The sequence below is a fragment of the Aspergillus glaucus genome (genome assembly GCF_001890805.1).
Source record: "Aspergillus glaucus CBS 516.65 unplaced genomic scaffold ASPGLscaffold_31, whole genome shotgun sequence".
Taxonomy (NCBI): domain Eukaryota; kingdom Fungi; phylum Ascomycota; class Eurotiomycetes; order Eurotiales; family Aspergillaceae; genus Aspergillus; species Aspergillus glaucus.
The window spans coordinates 104510-130411 of record NW_019170483.1 but is presented as its reverse complement, the minus strand read 5'-3'; the positions used below and the strand labels follow the sequence as shown (position 1 = coordinate 130411).

Below are 25902 nucleotides of genomic sequence, written 5' to 3'. Positions count from 1 at the left end.
AAAATATTCGAGTACATTTGGTTAGCGAACAAAAAGTCTTTGTGACGAAAGACATAATATCTGGGGTCTTTGATGCGCCACTTGATGCGAGCAGGGACAAGGAATACAAAGGGACAATCCATTGTCTGAAAACAATAAAACGAATGGCAACCTCCGCATTAGCTTCTCATGACAAAGCTGGGATTTTGAAGGAAAAAAGCGAAAAAGAAGTCGGAATGAGGACAAAGAGCAGATGAAACGAACAAGGACAGGGTGTATCACGTGGAAGATTACTGGGATCTAAGTAGAAAGCCTTTAAAGAGGATTCTTGTTCTTGCTTACAGTTAGGATTAAAGAATATTCTGAAGTCTTGCTTTGTATTGCCGAGATGGGCCTGGGGAACTAGGGCATCCTTTGAGCAAACCGGCGGAAGAATCCGGTACCATCGTATCTATACTAGGAGTAATACATTCACAAAGCGATGTTGTACTCCATAACATTCAGTTATAATTAAGTTAGCCTCTAGAACTTATTTCCAGACAACATGTATTGGCGTATCCTATACAGAGAACTGTTGAATTGGAATGCCCACAGGAATCCAGGGGTATACTACCATCAATAAACACTGGAATGCCTAGACCGCACTCAGTATATAACATTTAAGAAGCGTATTAACAGAGGCTTACAATGGCATTCCAATTGTATCCGTGACCACCATGTTCCTTCGCACCCTCACCCTCCTCTCTCTCCTAACGTGGACCCTCGCCGCGTCCGTGTCGACACTCTACCAATTCCGCAACAAAGGCACCTTCATCGACAACCTCGTCATCCGAGGGAATGGTCATATACTCCTGACGCGAATCGACGTTCCACAAGTCTGGTCTGTCGATCCGAATACCCGCGTCGGGACCGTGGTGCACGATTTCAGTTACGACAACTCCACCATAACCAGTTGCTTTGGCATTGCTGAGGTACACCCAGGGTCGGACATTTTCGCGGTGGTAACCGGTAGCTTCGACGCGAGTAGCTTCTCGTCTGTCCCGGGTTCGTTTGAGGTATGGAAGCTAGATATCAGCGGGGATGAAACGGAAGTGTCACCGTTGGTTGCTATTCCTGAAGCGAAGGCACTGAGTACTGTTATCAAACATGGGGATCTACTCTTGATTGCGGATAGTCCGGATGGTGCGATATGGCGTGTCAACCTCCGCACGAATGAGTATGCCAAAGCCATCGTGCATGAGTCGATGCTGCCGGCACCGAATGCACCGCCGATGGGGGTCAATGGTATCCGTGTGCAAAACAGCTTTTTGTACTACGCTAGTACTACGCGAGAGGAGTTCCGACGGGTGGCTATTAATGCATACGGAGAAGCTATAGGGCCGTTTGAGATAATCGCCAGCGGCACCGCGCTGGATAATTTCGATTTGGATGTGGATGGGACAGCATACATGGCGACTAATGCGCAGAACTCGATTACCACGATCTCGCCAAATGGGAAAGTTGAGACTATTGCCGGGGGGAAGTCGTCGAGGGAATTGCCAGGGCCAACAAGTTGTGTCTTGAAGGGGAAGAAGCTGTATGTTGGGACAAATGGAGGCTTGACTGCACCGGTTGATGGTGTGTTTACGGAGCAAGGAAAGGTTGCAACCATTCAACTCCCTTAATAAGTACCATTTAGCTCCAGACAGATAATAATAATAAAAACTACTGCATCGCCTTAAAAACATCGTCAAACCGATCCTCGTTGAACCGCACCGTCGGCTTCAACCCCGCAAATTTCCACACTCCATTCACCTTCCGATAGTAGTGCTCATTTGTCGCATGCGAATGTCCCTTAAGCTTAACCTCAGTCAGCCCCAGATCAGTATAGACCAGGTGCGCCGCTCGCAACTGATGGTGGCCAATGACAAAGTCATCCGAGACCTTTTCCCATACGGTGGCACCGAGGAGATGCTGCGTTTTGATTGTAGGATCGCCAAGGAAGTCTGGGCTGGAGACCATCTGGAGGTACTCCTCAGCAGGCATGGGATCCCATTTTCTAAGGCCGATTTGGGTGTAGTCGACGGTGAGGTTCGGAGCGACGATACCGCGAAGACGGTCCCAGTCCTGAGAAGTCAGCGACATACTTGCCGTACGTGTGTGAAAAGGCCCTTACCTTGGAATCGTAGCTGTCAGCCCAGTCAAAGGCGACCTTTTGCAGGGCAAAGAAATCTAAACAATTAGCGGTGTAACGCATACTTCTGTGGTGTGAACTCACCGTGTAATTCAACTTGAGCCTTCGCCATGATGGGATGGAGTAGTAAAGCAAAGAGAAAGTAGAAAATCAGCATATTGACAGCAGAGTAAACATAGCCGTCAGCGATACTTAAATATCAGCATTCCAAGCGTATCTGCATGCAGTCAGATCTATTATTACCGCTTTCGGAATCATGTCGTATCCGAGAGCAGACACTGAGACAATAAATTCCTGATTTGTATTTCGCTTCTGGTACAGTATCTCTATATAAGGCTCGTAAGTCCCTACCGGAAAGCAAGGCATTGTCACATCTACATTCTTACACCTAGTTACCCACCTTCACTTCACAATGGTTGTCCTCACTCCCCAGACCTTCACCGGCAGAGTCGCCCTTGTCACCGGCGGTGGCCGCGGCATTGGCGCTGGCATCGCGACGGAGCTCGCCCGTCGAGGAGCCCAAGTCGCCATCAACTACGCCCACAGCCGCGACTCCGCCCAAAAAGTCGTTGACACCATCGGCGCAACAGGCGCGCAAGCAGCCGCCTTTCAAGCGGACCTGACCAAGCTCAAAGAGATTGAAGGCCTCTTCAAGCAAGTCACCGCTCATTTCGGCCGTCTGGACATCGTCGTCTCCAACTCCGGCCGCGAGTCCTTCATGCCGCTTCCGGAGACAACCCTCGAAGCCTTCAACGATGTCTTCGACCTCAACACCCGTGCGCAGTTCTTCGTTGCCAAGAACGCCTACGACTACATCTCCCCTGGTGGTCGTGTGATTCTTATGTCGTCCATCGCCGCCGGTGTGGGTGTCCCCGGCCATGCGCTGTATGCAGGAAGCAAGGCGGCGGTTGAGGGATTTACGCGCTGCTTTGCGGCGGACTTTGGGAAGAAGAAGTGCACTGTCAACACGATTGCTCCTGCGGGGGTTAAGAGTGACATGTGGCTGCAGAATTCGTGGCGTTATGCCCCTGGCTGCGACAAGGGGTCGTCGTTGGATGACATCGAGACCGCCCTTGCTAATGGAAGTCCGCTGGGCCGGTGTGGAGTGCCGGAGGATATTGGCCGCGTGGTTTGCCTGTTGGCCAGTCCTGATGGTGAATGGATCAACGGTGAGTTTCTTGCATTTCTATTGATAATGCGCCATGCTAATGTGAGTGATACAGGGCAAATTATTCCGGTTAATGGCGGAGCGAACATCTAGACACTTATTTGCATTGACATGTTGTTCTAGTCTGGAATGATATTGATAAATATATAGTTGACATAATTGACATATAATCATTGGAGTACCAACGTACAGTGCACTATGCAATTAAGCATCCATCCACGTACTCTGTAGAACAGATTCCAAATACTAGAACAGTGTCTCGGACTTTGTCTCAGTTGATGCAGCTCGTATGCTAGTTTCAGCTGTCGCTCTCGATGCGGTCTGAACCTAATAATTCCATTCAACTCCACCGTATCCCATGGAACAATGCTCAATAGGATTGTTGCAAATGGAAAGAGAACGGTCATCAATCTCAGATCGACAAATAAGATCGATTCTAACCAGAAACGGCTAGCACGAACACGGGATTGTACATCATTACCGAAGGAGTGGATGGATGTTATAGACTTTCCGAAATAGGAAAGGGCGCATTCTCGGTCTTCGTATTCCTGCAACCAGCACTCTGCATGCAGAAGAGCAGATATTATGGGAGTACTTAAAGCGCTGTAATTGGTGTTAGCTACTGCTCCTGGGAGCAATAACCAGTAATTTTACAGCCACAATGGGTTGGATCCTTGGAGAAAAGTTCAACACTGTTTACCCGCACAAGGGTTCTATCAAGGTCTTGTGGGAGTCTCGTTGGAAGTTTGCCGTACGTCTCCAAGCCCATCTATACTAGCAGGTACTAACTATATCAGTGCGAGAGATCCATCTACCCCTTCCACGATGGCAGCATTGAGGACTTTGAGCCTATTTTCCAGCACTTGATTGAGGTAGGTACAGAAACAAATTGTATACAGGTGGGTGTGGCTAACGAACCCAGAAAAACATCAACGACGCAGCCACAGACGAATACACCCACGCCTTCCTCCCAGTCGCCTCCAACCTCGAAAAGAAAGCCGCGACAGCCATCCGCAACAACCAAACCGACAAAGCATCCGACTACCTCCGCCGCGCCGCCGTCGTCTACCGCATCTCCCGCTTCCCCTACATTGACTACACAAACAAGAATGACAAAGACGACATCAAATGGCATGCCTTTAACCGCCAGAAGGAGGTCTACCTGAAAGCTGCCTCTTTCTGGAAGCCCACCATCAACGAAGTTGTCATCCCCCACACCCACCGCGCCTCCATCGATGGCGAGCATATCCCAATCTATACACGCTTCCCTGAGGAGGCTTGCGCGGGTAACCCCGTCCCCATTGTGCTGCTATTGACGGGTCTTGATGGCTATAGGCCTGACAACAGCCAGCGCACGCATGAAATTATCTCTCGTGGCTGGGCGGCGGTTGTTTGTGAGATTCCGGGGACGGCGGATTGTCCTGCTGATGCGGCGGATCCGGACTCACCTGATCGGCTGTTGAGCAGTATACTTGATTACATGGCGGGAAGGCCGGAGTTGGATACCAACAAGGTTGTTGTTTGGGGGTTGAGCGCAGGTGGTTTCTATGCTATTCGTGCGGCGCATACGCACCGTGCGAGATTGGCTGGTGCGATTGCTCATGGACCGGGAAGCCATTACTTCTTGGATCCGGAGTGGTTGAGCAAAGTCAACGATCATGAGTATCCGTTCTTGTACGTCCCTTTTTACACAAGCAAGATGAAGTCACCAACTAACAGAATAGGTTAACCCCCGCTTGGGCAAAGAAATACGGCTACGACAACGACGCCGACTTCGCCAAACACGCACAAAAGAAATTCTCCCTCGTGGAGACCGGGGTCGTTGACCAGCCCAGCTGTAGACTTCTGCTTCTGAACGGCGTTAACGACGGTGTTACTCCTATCGAGGACTGTATGGTCCTCTTCAACCATGGCAGCTCGCCCAAGGAAGGTCGATTCTTCGAGGGTTTGCCGCATATGGGATACCCGAATAGCTTGCCTGTGTCTTATCAATGGTTGGAGGAAGTTCTGGGGAAGACGGATGTGAAGAATTGAACATTGTGTGGGTAGTATTAGTATATAGTGAAAACATCACTAGCATTACATGGAGTATACAAGTTCTGTCGCTTTATTATTACCAATTCCTTGTATTTAAATATTGCCATGAGGATCAGGGATGCAATTAGGGCATGTTATGGAAATTGGTATAGTAGATGGCACGTAGATTTCATGAAGGTACACCGAGAAGAACCACCTCTTGTAGTTAAACACAGCATGATGTTTTTCTTCATAAAGAAGATTAAACTCGGGCATTAATTCAAAGCTTACTTGTTTCTGACTCTGACAAATACCAACAGAAATTACCCATTTATTTCCCCCCCCCAAGCTAGTCTATATATATACTATATACTTCACACCCGATGCATCAACAAAACATGCTTAATTAAATAATCCTTCTCAATATTACGCACAAGCCAAACACATCAATGTCCTTTTACTCCTCCGCTTTCCGAAAGAAGTCCAAGAACAAAAAGTCATCATCTTGAACAGCCGGAGCGATAAGAGTGTTTTCGGGCTTTGGCGGAGCTTCAGGTCCTCCCTCAGTATGCCAGTGGCCCTTGTGGTCATGAGGTTCAGGTTTCCAGAAAGGCGCGGCTCCAGGCCACTCGTGTGTGGGCCTTGGTCTGGAGTTTGTTGTATGCGGAGGGGGAGAGTCGGGGGTAGTAGGCTCTGGTGTAGAGGGTGCAAAAGGCGCAGAGGACTCGGGAGTGGGTGGAAGAGTTGGGTTGGGTGTGATGTAGTTTGTGGTTGCGGGGGTATTTGGTACAGGTGCGACTGGGGAGCTGGGGGCTGGAGTAAATTCGGAATTAGGATCAGGCTTGATGTAATTAGGGGCTGTAGCTGCAGTCGCGGGTTGAGGTTTTGCAGCTGGAACGCTTGCAACCTGGGGACTCGGGGCTGACGGGTTGACAACTTGAAGGTTCGACGGGGGCCTGGCCAAACCAGCGCTCTGACTCGGGTCCCAGGAAGCCCTGTTTATGTTAGTTTCTATCCATCATATGATCCATAAAACGAACACTCACCCGACATTACCCTGGGTAAGCTGGGGCACGACCACAGTATCCCCAATGTTTCCATCTGCATTACCGGATGTGGGCGCTCCATAGCTAGAGCAAATCTGCTTGTGGTCCTGTGGGATAGTCATGTTGATATGATCAGGGGCTTCAATCAAAGTCGCGACTAAACCCGACTCAACGTGCCATTCGATATGGCAATGCAGCAGCCAGATTCGTATAAAATGTCAGCATTTTCGTTGCGTTCTCTGAGGGGTTGGGAGACTTATCTGGGTTGTCGGCACGGAAGCGAATAACACTGTGACCGTTGTTTTGCACCATAATAGTATCGCGCTGGACAGGCGTCGATGAGATATTGCCGAAGTATCCGTTAAACATCCCCCCATCTACAGCGGACCTTTGCAAAACCTGGAACTGGTGCCCATGCAGATGCCACGGGTGCAGGTTAGCGTGATGGTTGTTGATCACAATCTCGACGACCTCGCCATAGTTCACAACCATCGGGTTGACCTGTCCGTATATCGCCTCGTCTGTGGGGTCATCTGCTGTCAACGCTGTGTAAAGGGTTGGCACTTCTGGCGCCCTGTACGTCTGGCCATTGACTGTGAACCGCGAGACGCCATTGATCTCCCTAGACCCCGTGTGCAGGATGATCTGCTTGTCGACGGGCTCCAGGAGCGGTTCCTTGTCAAGAGGCACAAACTCGACATCGTCAACGAAGTCCAAGTTAGGATCGAGGTTGTGAACGGGTGGTGCCGGCGGTAGCTCCTTAGCCTCATCGTAGACAAGCCATGCCGTAGCGTTAGGGTTGAAGCCGGCTGGGATATCCCGGTTCTCGTAGAAGAACATCATATTAAGATCCGTCGTATCCCAGATAGCATAGTTGCGGCTGATATCAGGCTTCGTACGGATGAGAACACTCATACGTTGCCCGGTCGTGACACGCAACTTCTTATCAGATACTGGGTACGGATCCGTATAGACCCCATCCACCTCGACAACGGTCATATCATGACCCTCAAAGAACCATGTATGACCTGGCCAGTTACCCAGACAGACGATGTGCACGAGATACGTCTTGTTGGGCTCGACCTTGATCTTGGCATCAGATGCGTCGTTTATCAGCGTTGCATTGGGGAGCGGCTCAAGGCCGCCATTTGCATCCCCATTTGCGTCGGACTGGTAAATGTTCAGGAGAGTTGGCATTTGCTCATTGTACCAGTCGGTGAAGGTCAGGGTAAATTCGTCGTCGAATTCGATTGGAGACAAGGGGTCGTGAACAATTAGAGAACCGCGAAGACCGTCGGGGTATTGACCCATGTTATGTGAGTGGTACCAATATGTCCCTGTTTGGTTCGCCTGCCTCTTGTTAGCCGACATTTTATCTCATCCAGAGATGGTAAGCGTACCATGAAATCATAAGTCATCCTACTCCCAGGAGTAAGCGGACACTGAGTGACATCTGAAGACCCGTCCATCGTCCCCGTCATATACTGCCGGAATCCATGCCAATGAATACCCGTCGTCTGATTCCCCAGACCATTATACACATCCACGATCAACCGATCTCCCAAGTCGACATCAACCTGCGGACACGGCCATTCTCCGTTGATTCCAATCACGGGACGTGAGTAACCATTAGGAGCTGCATTGACCCAGGTGATGTTCCAGGATAAATGGACGTCTTTGGCGAGCGCAGACTGGGCCAGCCAGGAAAGACCGAAGAGCACGGCTGCTTTGGCCATGGTGAGTGGCCGATGCCTCAATGGAATTGGAACTAATAGATTGGATTAATTAAACAGAATAAAACAACAATATCGCCGATTAAATTCGGAAACAGTCGAGGAAAATGGACGAGAATGGGATATATACAAGGTTCCAAAATTATCGTAAACAAAAGACAGCTGGGCTACTATTCTGGTATCTGAAAACAGGCGCTTGGTACCTGTATTCGGAAATCAAATTGGGTAATTCAGCTCGCCGAGGAATGTGGAATTTCCTCCTTGCGTCAATCTAACATGTTTACATTGCGGTAAGACCTGCACATGGATAACTGTTCCTAGCAAGGGCTGCTACCATTCTGCACATACACCGATCTATTGAACCTAAACCCTCGATCCAAACGCCTCAGAATAAAATTGCATCGGTAAATAACAATCTAGAGATAGCTCTCCGGCACGTCTGGCCATGCATCAATACCGTCTAGCAATACCATCCCCATTCCGCCGTGTAGATGAGTCAATGTGTGGCAATGTAGGAAGAAGGGCCCCGGGTTGACCACTTGGTATCGGATTGCCAACCACGACTCCCCAGCGGGCGATGTGACAAACGTGTCCCGGTACAGTGGGTTGTTAAGGGTGAATCTTTCGGGGTGTTGCCGGGCTGCTTCATTGACATCCGACCACTGGAACTTTCCTGTTCCCCGGCCAATGATAAACGCTTTGTTGGAATGCTTGTGCATCGGGTGCGGAGGCTGCACGACTGTCGGCTCGTCGATTTCCAACTGGTAAACCAGGTCAACCCAAGTGCCGTTGATGGTCTTGATCTTGAGTGCATCTGCGAGTTGTGGGCTGTCAGGATCGCGAATGATCGGGTACAGCGCATCTAGGTCTGCAGGAAACAGTTCTGTTCCATCCAAGGTCCATTGCCACGAGGAGCCGATTCGGCCCAGCGTCAAGAGATGGAAGTCATCAGCTCTTTGTGCTGGATGAATAGGCGGGAATGGTGGCAAGTTGCTGGTATTCAACGGCTTCACGGAGTCCGAAACGGGGGCTCCACCATAGTTGATGTATGCCTCCGACTCACGCTGATTGTTCTCGCCTCCCTGGTAAGTAACCGTGCCATACCCTGAGATTACCTGCTGAGCTCCAGTGCTTGCAACACGCATTGCATATGAAGCAGGCTCCTTGTCAAGCTTGACCATGGCCGAATAGCGCTCCCCGTTGTATATTTCAATGGAGTGGGCCAATTGAGGTTCGATATACCGCCCGTCCACTTCATAGACGTATAAGGGGTGCTCGTCAATGGAGGCTACAAGTGCCTTGATACCAGCCGCACTGATGAAGTTAAAGCTTGCCCATTTTTGCGATGCATCTACCGAGAATCCGGCCTGGGGGCCTTCGCTCGGTTCGCAGCCGGAGTTTAGACCAACGGGGAGATTGTCGGGGTGATGCTCCCAGTCTCCTTGTAGCTTAGTCACAAAGGGCACACAGCTAGTAGCGTTAGAATGAGATTCTGCCTTGAGACAAAGAATACCATAGCTTACCCCTTGTCAGTCAAAGAAGCGTTGATAACTTCTTGAACTGGCGCTGGTTGATATGAAGTCAATTCCTCGGGATCCTTGCAATAGACAGATCCCATGCCATTAACAAGAATACTGTCCGAGCAACTTGGTTTTGTTAGCATCTGATAATTGGCAATTAATGACGGGTACTCACAAGATATCGTAACCGGTATCTTCCATTGCTTGCATATAGTCGACTCCTGTCAGGTGATCCCAGTCCGAAAGAACCACTGAAATGGGACTATTCTCTGCTTTCTTCATTGCCTCGAGATCATTGGGGTCACTGGATATTTTTGAGAATGGATTTTCCCGATCTGGCGATGGTCTAAAAAAGCCTTAGCTCGGTTCAAAACCGTGTCCTTTAGGATTTACACGCACCTAATATGGATTGCTCCATAGAGACCATCCATAAGTAGTGATGTATCATGAGAATGGTACCTTCGTGGGTTAGCTTTGTTCTATATGAATAGGTATAGAAAGCCTCTTACCAGTATGTTCCATAGTCATTTGCGCGCCATTTGTAGATGTACTTGCCCTCGGGTTGAATGGGGAATTGGGTCAAACCCGGGACCCCATCAGAGCATGGGGTGCCTCTTTGTCTATGTCTTGTGAGCTATATGAATGGAGAGAATTGCTATAGGCTATATACTCAATGCCATGAAAATGAACGGTCGTATTGAATGGTGTGTGATTGTTCACTTCAACCTGTTTACAGTCAGCAAGGGTAGCCATCATCACAAGGTATTCAGTCCATACAATCACATAATCGCCCTCATCAGCATACAACGGCGGCCCTGGAAACCGGTCATTGACAAATATCAGTTCTCGTTGCACGCCATTTGGAGACCCAGGTGCCCAGGTCAAGTCCAAAGTGTAATGGACCTGGGCAGCCCGGGCAAATGCTGCCATAAAAAGGCAGAGACCAGCGAAGGCCATCGCTGCAGTAAGTCGGATTGGATACAAGGTAGAACTATGAGCAAAAATGCGCGTGTTTCAAACTTGGCAAATACCAGCAGAAATTTAGATTGCCTGGCGTTTATAAATACTCTTTCACCGACCCTCCATATCACCATTCATCTCTAAGCGTCTCCACGCTGAATCCGGAGATTCAGCCGAAAGCAATCGATAATTGATCTCGGGAGCTTGTCATGCCTCAAATCGGTAAGGACATGTCTTGAATTGGAAAGGGAGATGCGAATCCCGGTCCGTGACTGGTATGCAGGTCTCGTCATCCCTAGCCGCAAGCCACTTCAGGCCAGCCCATATCCCTTTTCCGGATATTTCTGCTGCACTTTCAGCCAAAGAAGTTATGGTGCTATTCTTCTGTGTGACATCAGTCGTGTTAGAATGTGAAATTGTGACACCATTGTATTCTGCTGCGATCGTGTAGGTTTCGTACCTGTCTGAAAGCATAAATATCTGTATAGGTCTGCAGAAGCCCCTCGCTGCTTGTAGATGCAATATAGTCATAAAACCGTCAACACTCGGGATTTGATCGAACCTATTGAAGTCAATCGAGTTGCGTGTATATTGTTTCCTGTTCTGAAAGCAGATATCAATTTGCCATCAGTGCTGTAGATAAGGCGCTTGAAAGAGAGAATGAAAGAAAAAGTGATAGAATAACACAAAGAAAAAAAAAAGGAATGGTTGCAGCAAAGAGAAAAGAAGCGGATTGTTGCTGCAAAATGAGCATGAGCAGTCAAGACCGCAGTATGACAGACGATTGGGGATGGCATTCCATACTATGTACTCTACGCCGCGCATTATAACTGTCCAGGAAAGAGCCATTGGGGGTCATTTTCGCTATTGGAGGTTACATCCATCCAGGTATACAAGCCCTTTGATGGCAAGATGCATGTATCTGACCCGCTTTGGAGCAAAAGACAAAGCTGGCTGTCTCATCTGCCTGATGTCAGTGGACAATGCTCTTTGGAGAGATCATAGCCTGATATATATCCTTTATCGTCAGTAGAACACTCATAAACCTCATCACTTACACTTCTCGCAAGAGTACTCTTTTCCTACTCTGCCATACGAACTTCCTCCATACAAGCAGATATCAATATCGCAATGGACTCTTTCGGTCTCACCATGTTCTCAATCCTCATAGCCATATTTGGCTACTTTCAATCTATTCATCTGACAGGCATCGAGCGACTGAAGGACGGTCTGGGAAAGGAATACGTCTTGGACCATTTCGGGATGATGGTTTACAGATTCTTCCCAGTCGCTTATGGCAACGACTCTTTTGCGAACTCCGAAATACGGTCTGATGCACCATCTGCTGTGGTTTTGTCGACATCATCTGAACCGGAACCAGTTGATCATGCTGTGGATGCCGTTATGGCCAACTTCAGTGCTTCCATGGATGATACGATAGGATATACAACCGATATTGTGTCGCTGGATGCTGACCAGAATGAGTCTGATTCTTGGCTTTTCCGCGACACCCACTACCTTAATCTGATCGCGATCCGCTCTCGGTATGCAGGATTCTCATCGCAGATTTGGTCGGTTATCAAAAGCTTTTTCGGGCTTGCGGTACTTCTAGGGCTACCTGTCATTCTCGTTGGGACGCTGAGCGTCGCCTTCATGTACTGGCGAGATTTGCGAACAGCTGACGCTGGGATTATGAGGTTCACCAACGAGGTTCAATCCAGAAGAGCTTCCCTCCGACGAAAAATAGACCTGGCAGTCCTGGTAGTCGATCAGACCCTTGACGAAATTGTAAGACATATTTCAGCAGAGCAGGAGCGCGTACACCAGGATCTAGCCTCCTTCCGTCCAGAAGATGTTATCAGCCAGGAGATGAGCGCATTCCGCGAGAAGCTTGAGTTGCTTATCCAAAGAGAATTCCACAGACAGGTCTCCTGGGTGAAGGATTACCTAGAGGAACTCGAGCAAGTACGCCAATCCCTTCCAAGCCCCGCGAAAATTCGAGCCCAATGTAAGGAATTCCAAGAGATGTTTCAGCAAGCCAAGGAAGTGCACAACAACCTGAACGATGCCTTAAAGCATATCGATGAGCTTTCGCGTTCGAGACAGACGCCGCCACTTTCTCAGGATTCGCTTTCTCTGGTTGACGACGAATTTCACGCTGTGCATTCTATCTCCAGCAACGAAGAAACAGGCTCGTGCAATGTGAGTGAGCGCTTTCATGATAATGCACACACACCACCCCAGTCATTGTCGCAGTGGGTGATGGCGTCGGGTCGTCACGCCATGACTCCCGAGGAATTCGACAAGGCGCGCGAGATTCGACGTGAGAGAGTGAAAATGCGGTGCGCAAACCGAATTAAAACGGACTCTGCTTCATCGAATGTTCAAAGCTGGACTGCAATGACCAATCGTTCCTCTTGGTAGACTTCTTTCGGTCTCTGGCTTGATCGAGACTGATTCAGATGCGGACTTTCTCATGTCTTTGATGCGTCGGTTTGTACTATGATAGACTGTGTAACAGGCTGAATTTAGAACTGAATGTGTATTCTTGTGGATATCTTTGGGCTTACAATGGTAATGACAAGGGTGCTCAGTAGCGGTAGATGTAGAAGCGAATGTGGAAATCTTCCGGAATGCTTCTCTTCCACTCGTTTTCCGGTTCGGATTGTCTTGACACACCGTACCAAGGTGCCCAGCCTCTCCTTCTTGTTCATAATTTCTTTAATGCGTCTTAAATCACGCGGAAGTCGACAATCAAGGATTGGAAAAGAAAGAGGAGCCGTCAATATGCCAAAAGTACTAAATTAAGCATCGCCTTTGCGTTTCTTGTGGCGGGCTTTCACTGACAATATCTTTGATCGGGTCTCTTTAAGCGAGGAAAAGGCCCGTCAAAGAGGCATAAAGAAACAAAGAAATGTATATAAGGGTCAACTGATGATCAAAGACCACATTGATAGAAGCCATGTGCTATTTTTGTGAATCCATTGTCTCGAGCACTTGTGGTTGTATCGATTTGCATTGACACTACTTGCTTTGATCGAAAATGAATACTCAAATCCTTGCATAAATAAAGACACATTGTCCATATTCCTCTTCATGCAAGTACTATCAAGCGCTCATTCACGAAATTCCCCGACAAAATGGTCAGAACACGCAGTCAGGAAGCTGCCATCCGCAATTCGTCCCCCGAGGCGCTCGGGAAAGTCAGTCGAAAATCCCCCGACAGAGTGCTCAAGGCCTCTCAAAGACGTGCGAGAAGCACATCCGCAAAAGCATCAGGCAATCGCAAACTTTCGAAGACGGAACGGAGAAGCATCAAGCCAGAAACAGTCATCACCGAGATCCAATCAATCCGTGCAGGTCTCCAAGCCGAAAAGCAGGAACGTGTACAGGCGGCAGACCAAAACGAGACCCAAAAAGATAAGGACACATGCGATGCCATTCTGGTGACTAAGTCGGGAATACCAGGCCATGGAGCTACGCTTGAGCACGCTAGAATGGCCCTCTCCGAAGCACTTGAGCAAGGAATATTAAAGGTGCATTCCATCAAAGGACAGACTTTCGTCTAAAATGCGGCAGCGCTGGATTATTCTCAAGCTAAAATGCATGTGACAGAGTTCAACAGACAGAATATTGCCCTCAAAGGCGAGCTGGAAAAGCTTATGTATATTCAGATGATGGTTAGGAGGCGGTTCCTCAGCACCTATAAGCGAAAGAAGTTGAGTATATTCGAAAACTTTGATCGTCATGCCATCCAGACAGCAAATCAAATAGTTCACTCTGGTGATACCCGTTTGGATGCGATGTTGTTTCGGGATTTCGGTGGTGAACGAACTGATACAGATGTCTTCAAAAAGGTGTATGGGCTGACTCCAGCACAAGTTTTGAGATTTGGTAAGTTCATCATATACCCAATCCCTTAAACGCATTTATACTAACAGTAGCAGAGTATCAACCGACCATCGAAACCATAAACCGACATGCAAGCCAAATAGCCTCCAAGTACACCAATCATTATAATTCACAAATCGAAGCCAGCTTTTATAAGTTTATTAAATCTTTCGCGGATTCGGGTTTTGACGAGACGTATTTGGAAAAGGATACGGCTACCCACGCTGCGTACAAGGAATTTTGGCATGATTGCCAGCAGACTGGTTTATGGAGATGGAGATGGAAGACCTGATACGCGTTTGCAACCGACCTTTTTTGTCGCTACATTTGGCTATGCCGATTGGTAGCGAGTATTCTGTGAGTATGTTATGTTTTTTACTTTTACCGAAATTTTTTGAACTGATATAGATGTTGTATTTTGCCCTAATGCTATAGACTTGATATTTGTGCTTATATTGAGACTAACATGTCGTTAGGGAATGCTCCTCTGTTGTTATGTACACTTCCCAGGAAAATCACGACAACTGCTTTCCAATAACCACCCCATAATAAACGGTAGCAAGAAGAGTGGCCAGATTGAGCAAGCTCGACACTCCATGAACCTTACCAAACTTCTTGTTCAAAGCCTGCATCTGCTTGGAGTGGGGAGGAGGATCATAACTCTTCTTGCCGTCACGGGTTTCTGAATCCCAGTCAGTTCAGTTCTCAACTAACGCGTTAGACAGGTTCGGCCATAACATACCCTGCTTCTTCCGCTCCTTCATCACGTTCATCGTGAGCGGACGCAGAATAAACTGATTGGCGAGTCCTGTCACCACCGCAGTAGCCATCGGCAACAGCGTGTTGAGTCGATTCTCCGGAGCCAAAAGTCCGGAGACCCCGAGTGTCTGGCCACCTTTACTGGCAGTCAGAGCAACCACGACTGGGAGGGCTGACTGCAGAGTGAAGTAGATGGGGAAGGTTGCGGTCTGCAGCTGGGCGAACTGGGGGCGCGGTAGAGCTCTGAAAGCAACCACGCCGGAGACAAAGGACTAGTAGACGCTTCTTTAGATTGCATATTTAATTGTCCAAGAAGAAAGTTATCACACCTGATAGACCTGGACACCCAGCAGAGTGCCATAGCTGGCAAGAGTTAGCGCATGTCTTAGTTGATAGGAATTGAATATACTAACCTGAGAACGTGGTATGGTCGAGGGTCAGTCATTTCGACGGTTTAGAACGAATCAGATGTATCAGTCTGCACTGTGTAGAGAAGAAGAGTGTAGTCGGATGTCACTTGCTGCGGAGATGCAGGTGTTTAGGTGGGGAGATCGGATATCTTATGGACACGCACCTGTATTTGGATATTCTAATTCCACGCGTATTACACCAGGCTTTTCGAGCCCCACGACAAGATGTGCAAAGACCACGCAGCTAATCAGATGATGTCATGTGCTTTCGTGTTCCGCCTCCAACCCAAACGGGAAATATCGCGCGTCTGCTGCCTGGTGCACGTGTTTCGCAGTGTTCTTTCTTATTTACTCTACGTCTCTCCCTCTTTCTCTCTTCCTGGTCACTGTTACACTATCCTACTCCCTCAAGGTGACCATGGCCGAGAAAGAAGCTACGGTGTACATCGTCGATGTCGGCCGGTCGATGGGGGAGCGCCGTCAGGGACGCTCGGTGACGGATCTACAATGGAGTATGCGCTATGTTTGGGATCGAATTACGGCTACGGTACGATTGCTTGAACAGATAGACCCATATACCCTTGCTGATATTGGATGCGCAGGTGGCCACGGGGCGGAAGACAGCTATGGTTGGGGTGCTTGGTCTGAGGACAGATGGTGAGGGCTATACTTGATGCGGCGACGCCAAACTCGCTAAGACGAGGACAGGAACTTCGAACGAGCTGCAGGATGACGAACACTTTGAGAATCTCTCCGTGTTACAGGGAATCAGCCAGTGTGTTCTTCCTGTTCTCAATCGTTGTTGGTGTTCCGGGACTGACGGATTAGGATGCTCATGCCGGATATCAAGAGGCTGCGTGAAGAGATACAGCCTAGCGACACTGACAGCGGCGATTGTAAGGATAAATCACATTTTAGTTTCGGTCAGGTTTTGGATATTAACTTGCCCTCAGCTATATCCGCACTCATTCTGGCCATCCAGATGATCATCGTCCAATGCAAGAAGCTCAAGTATAAGAGGAAGATCGTCCTGGTCACCAATGGACAAGGGCACATGAGTACTGAGGGTCTCGACCAAATTACCAGCAAGATTAGGGAAGATAATATTGAGCTTGTTATTCTGTGGGTGTTTAAGGAACTGCATGGTGACCAGTGCTAACCTCCTTCAGTGGTGTTGACTTCGACGATCCGGAGTATGGCTTCAAGGAGGAGGATAAAGACCCTAGAAAGGTCAGTTGGTCCTGTTAGTTTCGTGCTTGGCTCAACTGACAATACTCGTCAACTTTGCAGGCAGAAAACGAAGCCCTCCTGCGAGGTCTTGTTGAAGACTGCGACGGTGCCTACGGAACATTAGAACAGGCCATTTCGGAAATGGAGATCCCCCGAGTGAAGCAAACCCGAAGTATGGCAACCTTCAAAGGGTATCTTCAGCTTGGAGACCCGGAGAATTACAAAAATGCCGTTAAGATCCCCGTGGAGCGATATTACCGAACCTACGTTGCAAAGCCTCCGACAGCCAGTTCGTTTGTGCCTCGCTCGGATACCTCAGATAGTCAAGAAGATCCCGAATCCGCTCAGTCGTCTGCCACCATCGGTGCGACTCAAGATACTCAATCCGGGGAGAGCAGCGATCTGACGAGCGTGAGATTCGTGCGAACCTATCAGATCACGGATAAGAATGCGCCAGGAGGAAAGGTCGAAGTCGAACGGGACGAGTTTGCCAAAGGTTACGAATATGGACGGACTGCCGTGCATATCGATGAGACTGACCAGAACATCACGGCCCTTGAAGCGCCTATGGGCATGGAATTGATTGGCTTCGTGCAGAGTGACAAAGTATGTTGGCCGATAACAGTGATTTCCATAGACTTACATTTTCCTCAGTACGATCGTTATATGCACATGTCGACCACTAATATCATCATTCCCGAACGCACTAACGATGCAGCCGCGCTGGGCCTTTCGTCATTCATCCATGCTCTATTCGAGTTGGAATGCTACGCTGTCGCGCGGTTGGTAGCAAAGGAAAACAAGCCTCCGCTCATGGTTCTGCTGTGCCCATTAATCGAACCGGACTACGAATGCCTCCTGGAAGTGCAGCTACCGTTTACCGAGGACGTCCGCACATACCGTTTCCCACCACTGGACAAGGTCATTACTGTTTCAGGAAAGGTGGTCACAGAGCACCGGAATCTTCCCAATGATGATTTGGTCAACGCGATGAGCAAATATGTGGATAGTATGGAGCTCGTTGACGAGGATGAGGATGGGTGCGTAATTGGTTTTGTGTAAGAGCTGGGCTGGGCTAACATATGCAGGACACCCGTTGAGACATTCCCAATCGAAGATGCATTTTCGCCAGTCTTGCACAGAATCGATTCAGCGATCCGTTTCCGGGCAACCCATCCGGACGAGCCACTACCACCGCCGGCTGAGATACTGACAAGATTCTCGCAACCACCAGAGGAGGCAGTGCAAAGAGCAAAGAAATACCTTGACAGGCTAGCGGATGCAGCCGATGTCAAGAAAGGTCAGCTCTTGACTGTCCCCTAACTATAGCAAATGCTAACAATCCCGCAGTACCGCCCAAAACCAAGGGCCGCAAGCGCACTCGCGAAACCGAAAAGCCGCTCTCCGGTCTTGATGTCGACGCTCTACTACATCAAGAAAAGCGCGCTAAGATCTCTCCTACCAATTCCATTCCCGAGTTCAAGCAAACACTGTCGCACGCAGAGAACGTCGATATCATCAGCGACGCTGTGAAGCAGATGACGGCCATTGTCGAAGAGCAGGTCAAGAACAGTCTCGGTGATGCCAACTACGACCGGGTTGTTGAGAGCCTTGGTGTCATGCGAGATGAGCTGATATCCTACGAAGAGCCGGCGTTGTACAACGATCTTCTGAAACAGCTCAAGGACAGGTTGTTGAAGGGGGAACTCGGTGGTGATCGTCGTGAGCTGTGGTGGCTTATTCGGAGGAGTAAGATTGGGTTGATTGACCGGAATCAGTCTGATCGGTCTGAGGTTTCGGAGGATGAAGCTAAGGAGGTGAGTATCCGTGTCCTAGGAGTCTACGAGTACATGCTAATTGTTCCAGTTCATGTCTTCGAGATGAGATGCTTGGTTAGCTTGGTATTGGATAAGGAACCATCGGATAGCTTCATTAAGATTGGTTGCAACTGGTTATGAAACTCATATGCCCATAATGATCTTGGGATAAACGCCAGTAATGAACTAAGAGATCTTCCCCAGCCTCTTCTTGGAAATATCGAGTTTGCCTTGTAACCTGTAAAATCAGCTGGTCAGCATCATCCGCTATACAAATGAGAACCGAAACCACATACCGATCAGCATCCTCATCCGCCAACTTCAGCAGATCATTCTGAACCTGCAACTCCCCATTAATCGATATCCCCAGCTCCTTCTGCCTCGCCACAATCTTCCTCAACTCCTCCAACCCCAAATCCTGATCCTGCATAGTCTCCCTCTGCAACTGCAGCACACCCTGGTTATCCAACTCGCGCGTCCTCTCCGTCTCCTTCCCAAGAACCCTCCCAGAACGCGCTGGTTTGCGAGCACCCGCATTCCCAACAAGCGCCTCTTTATCCTCAAGCGACGCAACAGCATTATCAATCCTCCCCTTCGCAGCCATCGCATTCAACAAATCCTCCAACCCATCCTTCTCCTTCCGCGCATTCACAAGAAGATCCTTCCGTCGCCGCAGCTCCCCATCCCCAAGAACAACCCCATCACCCCATCCATTCCCGCTTCGTTCCCGACTCTGACTCCGACTATCACCACCATTCCCATTCTTCCCCTTCGACGATGACGAAATATCACCCAGATTCTTCAATCCTTCTTCCAACACAGAGATTAGGGATCCCGCACGTACAAGCGCACTCTTTGCCATCGCTGAACTCTCATGCTGCTTCTGCGGCGTGGTCTCCTGGTCCCGCCGCGTGAGTTGGAGTCGCGCATCGTGTAAATGCGCCTTCATATCCCTGAAACAATCCAGCCACAGCGTTGGATCGGTAATTGCTTTCCCGCCACTACCGGGCCCCGATGCAGCAGCCGGATCTGTAATCGCCGTATGGAGTCGTGCAGTCGTATGTGAACCGTTGTCTTTAGCACCCGCCGCACCAGACGCGGTGTTAGGCAGATTCAAGAACGTGCGCCAGGCGCTAGAATTGCGCCACTGGGGATCCGCGTCATTGTTTATAGCGCGGAGGTAAGACTCGAGACCTGAGCGGCGTTGTTCGCGAAGGGAAGCGTTGGAGACGGTGTTTGCGAACCAGGATTTCGGGGGGAGGGGGGATGGAGGGGGGGATTTTGTTTGGGAGGTAAGTGCTGTGTGGAAGGAGGAGAAGTCGGAGTAGCGTTTGGAGAGGGTGAAGGAGCGGAGGGGGAGGCGGATGGTGATGTTGTACAGGGTGTAGGGGGGGGATGTTGGGGAGAGGGAAGTGGTTGGGATGGAAATTTCGGGGGTGGGCATGTTCTGTGTTATCTTGTCGATGTTATTCTCTTGTTGTCTGGTGAGGATGTGTTATTATAGTCGGATTGGCATGGTTGTGTTGTGGATGCAACGGTGAGGTGTCTGGTGGTAAAGTCGGTCTGCTGGACAGCGGCGCCTAAACAATGACGCCACGGCATCACGGGTTCCTACATCGATCAGGGTACCTGAACAGAATATAGTTATTATTGATAGTATCATTCAAGTCTAGTATTTATGATGCTTGGGTATCTAACTAATCTGCCATATTTCCCTGGCCTCCAACAGATCTCTCTGCCCGTAATACTCGCCTACCACCGTGATGATCATATCCAGCATAGCTCGAGTCTGCATGGCCACGTCGCCAGCGCTCTCTTCTGTGTCGGAATGTGCCTGCACCTGACTGTTCTCGTCCACATGTCCCTGGATTTTCGCTTGGAGTCGTGCCTTGGCTGCTTCTAGTTCGTCGGTTGTATTCTCCGCTTCGGCGTCTTTCATGTCGTGATCTTGCGCTTCGCTTTCAGCAGACGCAGCCTGTTCACCAATGTCGCCTGTTCCTGCTTCCTCAACATGCTCTTCAGCCTGTTCTTCAACCTGCTCTTCAGCCTGTTCTTCAACCTGCTCCCCAGCTTGTTCCCCATCCTCCCCATCCTCCTCATCCTGGTCTCCATCAACCGACTCCTGATCCTCCATTTCCACCGCACGCTCATCCTCCCTCATCTTCCCCAAAATCTTCACAGCCCTCTTTCCCAAATCCCTAATCTCCCCAACCTCCTCCGTCCCCAACTGCCCAACCTCCCTACATTTCCCCAGCAACCCCCAAGCCCACGCCCCAATCCTCCGTACCCTCACAACATCCCCACTCCTCACATTTTCCGACATAAGCCTCGCCATGATCCCCAGCACACCGAGCACACTTTCTATATCCATGCACGCTAGCTGGACGGTCTGCGGGTCGACGGAGAGGAGTAGGCGGCGCCATTCTTTGCGCGCGAGTTTGGAGTGGCGCGGGAGGGAGATCGGGTGAGAGTCGTCGAGGAGGGGGATGGAGGTTGGTGGGGGTGTGCATTTTAGGATCGAGCGGAGGAGGAGGAAGCGGTGGTGGAGGAGGGTGTAGTAGGATTGTTGGGCTTCGGGGTATGCTGTGGTTGTGTTTGGGGAGGTTGAGGGTGCTGCGGGTGTGGTGCGCCTGACGAAGACGCCGTCGACGTAGGTTCCTTCTTGGTCTTTGGGATGTGTAGGTTCTTCGCGTTTGTCCTGGACGGGTTCTTCGGTTGTGGTTTGCTCGACTTGGATCGTCTCTGTTTCTGTCGTCTGAGTCTTCGGCGCGGTAAACAGCAACGGTAGCGAATTTGCTTCGGACCTATACGAGTCCACGATAAAAATTCATCAGTCTCCAAACACTCTCGTCTCAACCGCGACCTCTACAACCAAAAACACAACCAGCCAACATTTAGCAAGCGTGTAAAACAGCCAGCCAGGTAACAAAAAAGAGCTACTCACCGGACCATCCTCAAATACTCCAGCCCATCGTCCGCAGGCCCATAAAACAGCTCCCCTTCTAAGCCAGCATCAAGACCCGGAAACGCGCTCTTTTGTCCGTAGAGAGGGTTGTTACGCGGGCGTTCGTGGGTCATGGCGGCGGGTGGCTGCGAGGCTTGGGCGTTGTCTTCGTTGTCATCGTCGGCGTAGGAGACTCGTGATCGTTTGTAGGGTGTGCCTCCTGGTATTGAGGAGGAGGGTTTTCTTTTGTCTGGGATGTGCGACATGGTTGTTGCGGTTGTTGGTGCGGGAGTGGTTGGAGGTGGACTGATAATCATGATGGTTTTCGGCGGAGGAGCTTGGGCCAGCGGAGTAACTATACGAAGTAGACTATTGTAGTAGCACCATGTGATAGCACGAGTTGTATGAGTTACATATGCTTAATTGAAGTATGCTCACTATGCATACACCTCCCTTTCCAAAGCATCAAACAACCCCAAAACCTCTGCATCGAGAAACGGAGCAAGACTCGTAAACACAACTCCCACCTTCCCAGCCGTTGGATCAACCCAATAATACAAATTATTGATACCAGCCCACGCACCACTCCCCTTCCTCCTCCCCCCGGGCACATCCTCATTATTAACCATAAACGCACTAGACCACCCCTTCTGTATATCAGAAAGCAACGTCCCGTTGTTACTAACAGACGGATCAACAGAGTTAAATGTACCAATAGGATCACCTTTTGTCTCGAAGTCAGGGGAATGATATTCCGGTATAGCAAGGGGAAGCTGGTCAGTGAAGATGTATTCCTTGACCGTCTCAGGTCTGAGAATCGACACTCCGGTATGCGGATCCGTGCCCCCATTAACCAAAGCTAACAGAAACGTGGAGTAGTCGTCAAGCGTGGAGGTGAGGTAGTCCCCGCCTGCATCGACAAAGTCCCCCGGTTTGGTGGGAGAAGCTGAGTACGGCGTTGCAGTGATACTCCCGTTCGCGAGACGCTGGTGATCAGCGATGTCGGGAGGGTAGATGCCCGTGTTCTGCATTCCTAGGGGTTTGAGGATGTGTTCTTCGCAGTAGCTGGCTAGGGACTGGTTGGAGATTGTTTCGATGACCCAGCCGAGCCAGTCGATGTTGTAGCCGTAAGCGTAGCCGTCGCCTGCGTCGAATGCGAATGGGGCTTGGGAATCGGCTCGTGTCTTCCTGGTAGAAACGAAAGTCACGTTTCGACGCCATTGCATCCAGCGCTCGGTGTTGGCGTCGAAAAAGGTATACCTCAACCCAAAGGTGTGTGTCATGAGGTGACGAATAGTCGGTTTAGTCCTCGGGGCTCGATAAATCGGCTCTCCAGCATCCGTAAAGCCCTCCAGAATCTGAAAGCCTTCAAGTTCTGGGAGATACTTCCACACGGGATCATCAAGGCTCAACTTGCCCTGCTCAACTAGCTGAAGCGCTGCGCTAGCCGTCACGGCTTTGGTCATCGAGGCTAGCCACATTTTTGTCGAAGGTGTTATGGGTGGCGAGGACGGGTCTTCGATGTTCGTTGTTCCCCATGATTGCTTGTAGATGATGCTGCCGTCTCTGTTGAGCGCGGCGGCTGCGATGCCGGATACGCGCTTCTCGGTCACTGCTGTTCCAAAGGCTTGGTTTAGTCGTGCGGTGGTGTCGTTGCCTGGGCCATTATGGCCTGTGGAAGGGTTGTCTCTCCCATGGAGGGCATTTGCAAGAGCAAGCGCTCCAAAGAAGATGAATCTTAATAACATTCCAAATAAAGGCTTTGTAATCAATGACAACACAACAGGTGTGAATTTGCATTTACTTCACCTCTCCTTTTATATCTTTCCATTCTGTAAGCTCCCCAAAAGAGGATCCTGCTATGCACTCCATAACTCTGAATAGTTAGCTAGTTATGCGGTGTATTGCTGCTTACTAATGCGGAGTTGCTGCGCTGATGGCCCGATATGTCCATAGTGCAACATTATTAATCGGACTAGTACGTAGTTAACTGGAGATGGTGCTAGTAGGCAGAACTGCTGATAGAAGGATCTAGACTTTGGAAATGAGAAAATGAAGATTGCAACTCATGATCATTATTTTCTCCTGCAGACATAAATATACAAGCTAAGGACGCAAACGCTGAGGGTCACGAGGGAACAGCGAAGCCAACCGAATGTTAGGCAATCCCAAGAAGAACATGACAATCCGGTTCAGACCCAAGCCACCACCAGCGTGGGGCGGGCATCCTTGACGGAAAGCATTGAGGTAGTCCTCGAATCCCTCCTGGTCCGGGTTAACACCCTTGGCAAGCATCGAAGCCTCCAGCTCCTTGATGTCGTTGATACGCTGGGCACCGGACATAATTTCCTCACCACGCATGAAGAAATCGTACGAGTTGGAGAAGCGGGGGTCCTTGGGGTCGGCCTTGGTGTAGAAGGGGCGCACGGCCATGGGGAATTTGTCGAGGACGTAGAAGTCGGTGTCGTATTTGTCGCGGATGATCTGGCCCAGCTGCTTCTCCATCGCGGTGGAGAAGTCGTTCTCGAAGCGTTCTTGTTCCGAGACGTCGACGCCGGCTTCCTTGAGCAGGTTCACACCGTCCATGTAGGTCAGGCGCAGGGCCTTGCCATCCTTGGGGAGCTTGAAGTCACCGGCCTTGGGGTACGACTTCTGGATGGTTTCGATCTGTTTGCTGTAGCGCTCCTTGAGCTGGGAGAGGATGAAAACGAGGAGGTCCTCAGCGAACTCGAGGACTTCGTGGTAGTGGCTTCGGAAAGTCTTTTCGAAATCGAGACCGGCGAACTAAAACCAGTTAGATCATGCCTTTCACATAGGTTCATAGACAAATACCTCAGTCAAGTGACGGTGGGTGTTGCTGTCCTCAGCACGGAAAACAGGAGCAATCTCGAAAACGTTCTCCATGTCACCAGCAATACACATCTGCTTGTACAGCTGGGGACTCTGAGCCATGTAGGCGTTTCTCTTGAAGTACTTGACCTCGAAAACGTTGCTACCACCCTCCGTAGCAGCACCGACCAACTTGGGAGTGAAGATCCACCGCGATCCACTCTTTACCATGTACTCCGCAAACAGTTCTGAAACACCGCTCGAGATCCAGGTGATGGCCTGGCTGGTCTCGGTCTGAAGGTCCAGAGTACGGTTGTCGAGACGGGTCTTGAGAGTGACAATAGGAGTACCCTCAGCATCAACCTGGGGACCCTCCTCGGTCGTGTCAGGAGGCGGCCGCTCCGCATCCTTGACCTGCATAGGAAGCATCTGAGCAGCCTCAGAGATCATGTAAACCTTCTGGATGTGCAGCTCGAGGTTCTGGATCGTAGCAGACGAGATCGGAGTGTCGGGCTTCTTGACAATACCCGTCACCTCCACAATTGAGTTGACGTTCAGTCCGCCCGTGTACTTGACCATCTGTCTCGAGATCGGCTCCTTGGCAGCAATGACTGCCTGCACCTTCTGTCCCTGCTGCCTAAGCATCAAGAACGCCAACTTGGCACTCTGCACACGCGCATTGTCCACACGAGCGACGACCGTAACCTCCTTGTCGTGGTGCTCCTCGGAGAGCTCAGAGAATCGCGTCGACGGGATCACGTCTTCGGTTTCGGGGATCGGACCGTACAGGTGCGTAGCGGTGTCTTCTGTCTGGGTAGCGGCCTTCTGGGCTTGCTCTTGAGCGGCGCGCTGAGCTGCCTTCTCTGCCTTTGCCTTCTCCTTGGCGGCCTTCTTTGCGGCGCTCTTGCTGGGGCCCTTGCTCTCTCCCTCTGCGGGGGATTCGCCGGCAGGGGTCTCCTCGGGCTTGGGGCGAGTGGGTAATTCGGAATCCGCCATGGCTGCTATAATCGGAAGGGTTCGATAAGTTGGGTTGGACGATGGGGGTGATGCGCGCTGTTGCTTGACTCAGTGAGGATCTTGAAGAGTCACCCCGCCGCATACCCTAAGCCCTAAGGGTGTAGCACGTGACTCAGGCCTCAGGCAGTGATTTGTATCATCATCTTCGAAAGTTATGTTTACATCCGATTATCATAACCATCTCAAAGACTACTAGAATGACAAACAGCTAATCTTATACTACTTCAATCAGAGCATTGATCTTTCTAGTGTATACTGGCTATAAGCATGGCATTGATGATCACTGAATCTTAAGTACAGCAAAAGCAATGTCTGATTAGTTTCTGGTTACGATATGTAGAATGAATGATGCTAATAGGCATGCTACTCGTTCTGTGTGGCTTCTTTAGTGCTTGGTGTCAAACGGTCAA

At 49.9% G+C, this 25902-nt stretch overlaps 14 protein-coding genes across 14 annotated transcripts; 6 read left to right on the top strand and 8 right to left on the bottom strand.

Moving 5' to 3' along the window:
- Nucleotides 1-682: 682 nt before the first annotated feature.
- ASPGLDRAFT_52691 (uncharacterized protein) lies at nucleotides 683-1702 on the top strand. The gene has a single exon (XM_022547816.1). It carries the CDS (start codon nucleotides 696-698, stop codon nucleotides 1641-1643), a length of 948 nt encoding a protein of 315 aa, XP_022396122.1. The 5' UTR covers nucleotides 683-695; the 3' UTR covers nucleotides 1644-1702.
- arp1 (scytalone dehydratase arp1) lies at nucleotides 1635-2424 on the bottom strand. The gene is made up of 3 exons (XM_022547815.1): nucleotides 2237-2424; nucleotides 2135-2190; nucleotides 1635-2085 (listed from the first exon to the last, which is right to left on the bottom strand). Exons 1-3 carry the CDS (start codon nucleotides 2262-2264, stop codon nucleotides 1684-1686), a joined length of 486 nt encoding a protein of 161 aa, XP_022396121.1. The 5' UTR covers nucleotides 2265-2424; the 3' UTR covers nucleotides 1635-1683.
- A 140-nt stretch (nucleotides 2425-2564) lies between these two features.
- On the top strand, nucleotides 2565-3413 carry arp2 (hydroxynaphthalene reductase arp2; the record flags this gene model as incomplete). The annotated part of the gene is made up of 2 exons (XM_022541480.1): nucleotides 2565-3321; nucleotides 3376-3413. The coding sequence occupies 2 exons, from the start codon at nucleotides 2565-2567 to the stop codon at nucleotides 3411-3413; spliced, it is 795 nt and encodes a 264-aa protein (XP_022396120.1).
- Nucleotides 3414-3955: 542 nt separating this feature from the next.
- On the top strand, nucleotides 3956-5488 carry ayg1 (heptaketide hydrolyase ayg1). Its single transcript, XM_022542427.1, has 4 exons — nucleotides 3956-4071; nucleotides 4118-4192; nucleotides 4243-4994; nucleotides 5045-5488. Exons 1-4 carry the CDS (start codon nucleotides 3982-3984, stop codon nucleotides 5352-5354), a joined length of 1227 nt encoding a protein of 408 aa, XP_022396119.1. The 5' UTR covers nucleotides 3956-3981; the 3' UTR covers nucleotides 5355-5488.
- Nucleotides 5489-6297: 809 nt separating this feature from the next.
- On the bottom strand, nucleotides 6298-8213 carry abr1 (multicopper oxidase abr1). The gene is made up of 4 exons (XM_022539481.1): nucleotides 7783-8213; nucleotides 6643-7732; nucleotides 6377-6590; nucleotides 6298-6331 (listed from the first exon to the last, which is right to left on the bottom strand). Exons 1-3 carry the CDS (start codon nucleotides 8116-8118, stop codon nucleotides 6379-6381), a joined length of 1638 nt encoding a protein of 545 aa, XP_022396118.1. The 5' UTR covers nucleotides 8119-8213; the 3' UTR covers nucleotides 6298-6331; nucleotides 6377-6378.
- Nucleotides 8214-8277: 64 nt separating this feature from the next.
- Nucleotides 8278-10653, bottom strand: abr2 (laccase abr2). The gene is made up of 7 exons (XM_022547814.1): nucleotides 10413-10653; nucleotides 10306-10361; nucleotides 10145-10255; nucleotides 10035-10094; nucleotides 9811-9981; nucleotides 9639-9761; nucleotides 8278-9585 (listed from the first exon to the last, which is right to left on the bottom strand). Exons 1-7 carry the CDS (start codon nucleotides 10590-10592, stop codon nucleotides 8532-8534), a joined length of 1755 nt encoding a protein of 584 aa, XP_022396117.1. The 5' UTR covers nucleotides 10593-10653; the 3' UTR covers nucleotides 8278-8531.
- Nucleotides 10654-10892: 239 nt separating this feature from the next.
- On the bottom strand, nucleotides 10893-11447 carry ASPGLDRAFT_1051554 (uncharacterized protein). Its single transcript, XM_022539483.1, has 2 exons — nucleotides 11056-11447; nucleotides 10893-10979 (listed from the first exon to the last, which is right to left on the bottom strand). Exon 1 carries the CDS (start codon nucleotides 11390-11392, stop codon nucleotides 11123-11125), a length of 270 nt encoding a protein of 89 aa, XP_022396116.1. The 5' UTR covers nucleotides 11393-11447; the 3' UTR covers nucleotides 10893-10979; nucleotides 11056-11122.
- Nucleotides 11448-11726: 279 nt separating this feature from the next.
- Nucleotides 11727-13019, top strand: ASPGLDRAFT_39933 (uncharacterized protein; the record flags this gene model as incomplete). The annotated part of the gene is made up of 1 exon (XM_022545148.1): nucleotides 11727-13019. The coding sequence occupies one exon, from the start codon at nucleotides 11727-11729 to the stop codon at nucleotides 13017-13019; it is 1293 nt and encodes a 430-aa protein (XP_022396115.1).
- Nucleotides 13020-14197: 1178 nt separating this feature from the next.
- ASPGLDRAFT_39931 (uncharacterized protein) lies at nucleotides 14198-14778 on the top strand (the record flags this gene model as incomplete). The annotated part of the gene is made up of 2 exons (XM_022545147.1): nucleotides 14198-14489; nucleotides 14543-14778. The coding sequence occupies 2 exons, from the start codon at nucleotides 14198-14200 to the stop codon at nucleotides 14776-14778; spliced, it is 528 nt and encodes a 175-aa protein (XP_022396114.1).
- Nucleotides 14779-14883: 105 nt separating this feature from the next.
- Nucleotides 14884-15753, bottom strand: ASPGLDRAFT_61839 (DUF4149 domain-containing protein). Its single transcript, XM_022548487.1, has 4 exons — nucleotides 15659-15753; nucleotides 15575-15608; nucleotides 15229-15517; nucleotides 14884-15168 (listed from the first exon to the last, which is right to left on the bottom strand). The coding sequence occupies exons 1-4, from the start codon at nucleotides 15688-15690 to the stop codon at nucleotides 15002-15004; spliced, it is 522 nt and encodes a 173-aa protein (XP_022396113.1). The 5' UTR covers nucleotides 15691-15753; the 3' UTR covers nucleotides 14884-15001.
- Nucleotides 15754-16073: 320 nt separating this feature from the next.
- On the top strand, nucleotides 16074-18769 carry ASPGLDRAFT_70134 (ATP-dependent DNA helicase 2 subunit KU80; the record flags this gene model as incomplete). The annotated part of the gene is made up of 11 exons (XM_022549450.1): nucleotides 16074-16202; nucleotides 16258-16312; nucleotides 16364-16430; nucleotides 16484-16551; nucleotides 16609-16777; nucleotides 16825-16885; nucleotides 16946-17491; nucleotides 17540-17925; nucleotides 17974-18185; nucleotides 18236-18714; nucleotides 18752-18769. The coding sequence occupies 11 exons, from the start codon at nucleotides 16074-16076 to the stop codon at nucleotides 18767-18769; spliced, it is 2190 nt and encodes a 729-aa protein (XP_022396112.1).
- Nucleotides 18770-18888: 119 nt separating this feature from the next.
- On the bottom strand, nucleotides 18889-21912 carry ASPGLDRAFT_70132 (uncharacterized protein; the record flags this gene model as incomplete). Its single annotated transcript, XM_022549449.1, has 5 exons — nucleotides 18889-18940; nucleotides 18999-20175; nucleotides 20401-20725; nucleotides 20774-21506; nucleotides 21647-21912. 5 exons carry the CDS (start codon nucleotides 21910-21912, stop codon nucleotides 18889-18891), a joined length of 2553 nt encoding a protein of 850 aa, XP_022396111.1.
- Nucleotides 21913-22083: 171 nt separating this feature from the next.
- ASPGLDRAFT_137025 (serine hydrolase domain-containing protein) lies at nucleotides 22084-23394 on the bottom strand (the record flags this gene model as incomplete). The annotated part of the gene is made up of 1 exon (XM_022541492.1): nucleotides 22084-23394. The coding sequence occupies one exon, from the start codon at nucleotides 23392-23394 to the stop codon at nucleotides 22084-22086; it is 1311 nt and encodes a 436-aa protein (XP_022396110.1).
- Nucleotides 23395-23752: 358 nt separating this feature from the next.
- On the bottom strand, nucleotides 23753-25471 carry dps1 (putative aspartyl-tRNA synthetase Dps1; the record flags this gene model as incomplete). Its single annotated transcript, XM_022541487.1, has 2 exons — nucleotides 23753-24430; nucleotides 24479-25471. 2 exons carry the CDS (start codon nucleotides 25469-25471, stop codon nucleotides 23753-23755), a joined length of 1671 nt encoding a protein of 556 aa, XP_022396109.1.
- Between the last annotated feature and the right edge of the window lie 431 nt (nucleotides 25472-25902).

What these genes read in the sequence shown, in the direction of transcription:
- ASPGLDRAFT_52691 (XM_022547816.1), top strand. Translation starts at nt 696, where the DNA reads ATGTTCCTTCGCACCCTCACCCTCCTCTCTCTCCTAACGTGGACCCTC.
- arp1 (XM_022547815.1), bottom strand. Translation starts at nt 2,264, where the DNA reads ATGGCGAAGGCTCAAGTTGAATTACACG. An exon ending in GGCTCAAGTTGAATTACACG is followed by an intron (nt 2,191 to 2,236) that starts GTGAGTTCACAC and finishes CTAATTGTTTAG; the next exon opens with ATTTCTTTGCCCTGCAAAAG. An exon ending in CTGACAGCTACGATTCCAAG is followed by an intron (nt 2,086 to 2,134) that starts GTAAGGGCCTTT and finishes CTGACTTCTCAG; the next exon opens with GACTGGGACCGTCTTCGCGG.
- ayg1 (XM_022542427.1), top strand. Translation starts at nt 3,982, where the DNA reads ATGGGTTGGATCCTTGGAGAAAAGTTCAACACTGTTTACCCGCACAAG. An exon ending in AGTCTCGTTGGAAGTTTGCC is followed by an intron (nt 4,072 to 4,117) that starts GTACGTCTCCAA and finishes TAACTATATCAG; the next exon opens with TGCGAGAGATCCATCTACCC. An exon ending in GATCATGAGTATCCGTTCTT is followed by an intron (nt 4,995 to 5,044) that starts GTACGTCCCTTT and finishes CTAACAGAATAG; the next exon opens with GTTAACCCCCGCTTGGGCAA.
- abr1 (XM_022539481.1), bottom strand. Translation starts at nt 8,118, where the DNA reads ATGGCCAAAGCAGCCGTGCTCTTCGGTCTTTCCTGGCTGGCCCAGTCT. An exon ending in GGATGACTTATGATTTCATG is followed by an intron (nt 7,733 to 7,782) that starts GTACGCTTACCA and finishes AACAAGAGGCAG; the next exon opens with GCGAACCAAACAGGGACATA. An exon ending in CTTCCGTGCCGACAACCCAG is followed by an intron (nt 6,591 to 6,642) that starts ATAAGTCTCCCA and finishes GACATTTTATAC; the next exon opens with GAATCTGGCTGCTGCATTGC.
- abr2 (XM_022547814.1), bottom strand. Translation starts at nt 10,592, where the DNA reads ATGGCCTTCGCTGGTCTCTGCCTTTTTATGGCAGCATTTGCCCGGGCT. An exon ending in AATGACTATGGAACATACTG is followed by an intron (nt 10,095 to 10,144) that starts GTAAGAGGCTTT and finishes TAACCCACGAAG; the next exon opens with GTACCATTCTCATGATACAT. An exon ending in GCTTCTTTGACTGACAAGGG is followed by an intron (nt 9,586 to 9,638) that starts GTAAGCTATGGT and finishes TAACGCTACTAG; the next exon opens with CTGTGTGCCCTTTGTGACTA.
- ASPGLDRAFT_1051554 (XM_022539483.1), bottom strand. Translation starts at nt 11,392, where the DNA reads ATGCCATCCCCAATCGTCTGTCATACTGCGGTCTTGACTGCTCATGCT.
- ASPGLDRAFT_61839 (XM_022548487.1), bottom strand. Translation starts at nt 15,690, where the DNA reads ATGACTGACCCTCGACCATACCACGTTCTCAG. An exon ending in TGGGTGTCCAGGTCTATCAG is followed by an intron (nt 15,518 to 15,574) that starts GTGTGATAACTT and finishes AGCGTCTACTAG; the next exon opens with TCCTTTGTCTCCGGCGTGGT. An exon ending in GAAGGAGCGGAAGAAGCAGG is followed by an intron (nt 15,169 to 15,228) that starts GTATGTTATGGC and finishes ACTGGGATTCAG; the next exon opens with AAACCCGTGACGGCAAGAAG.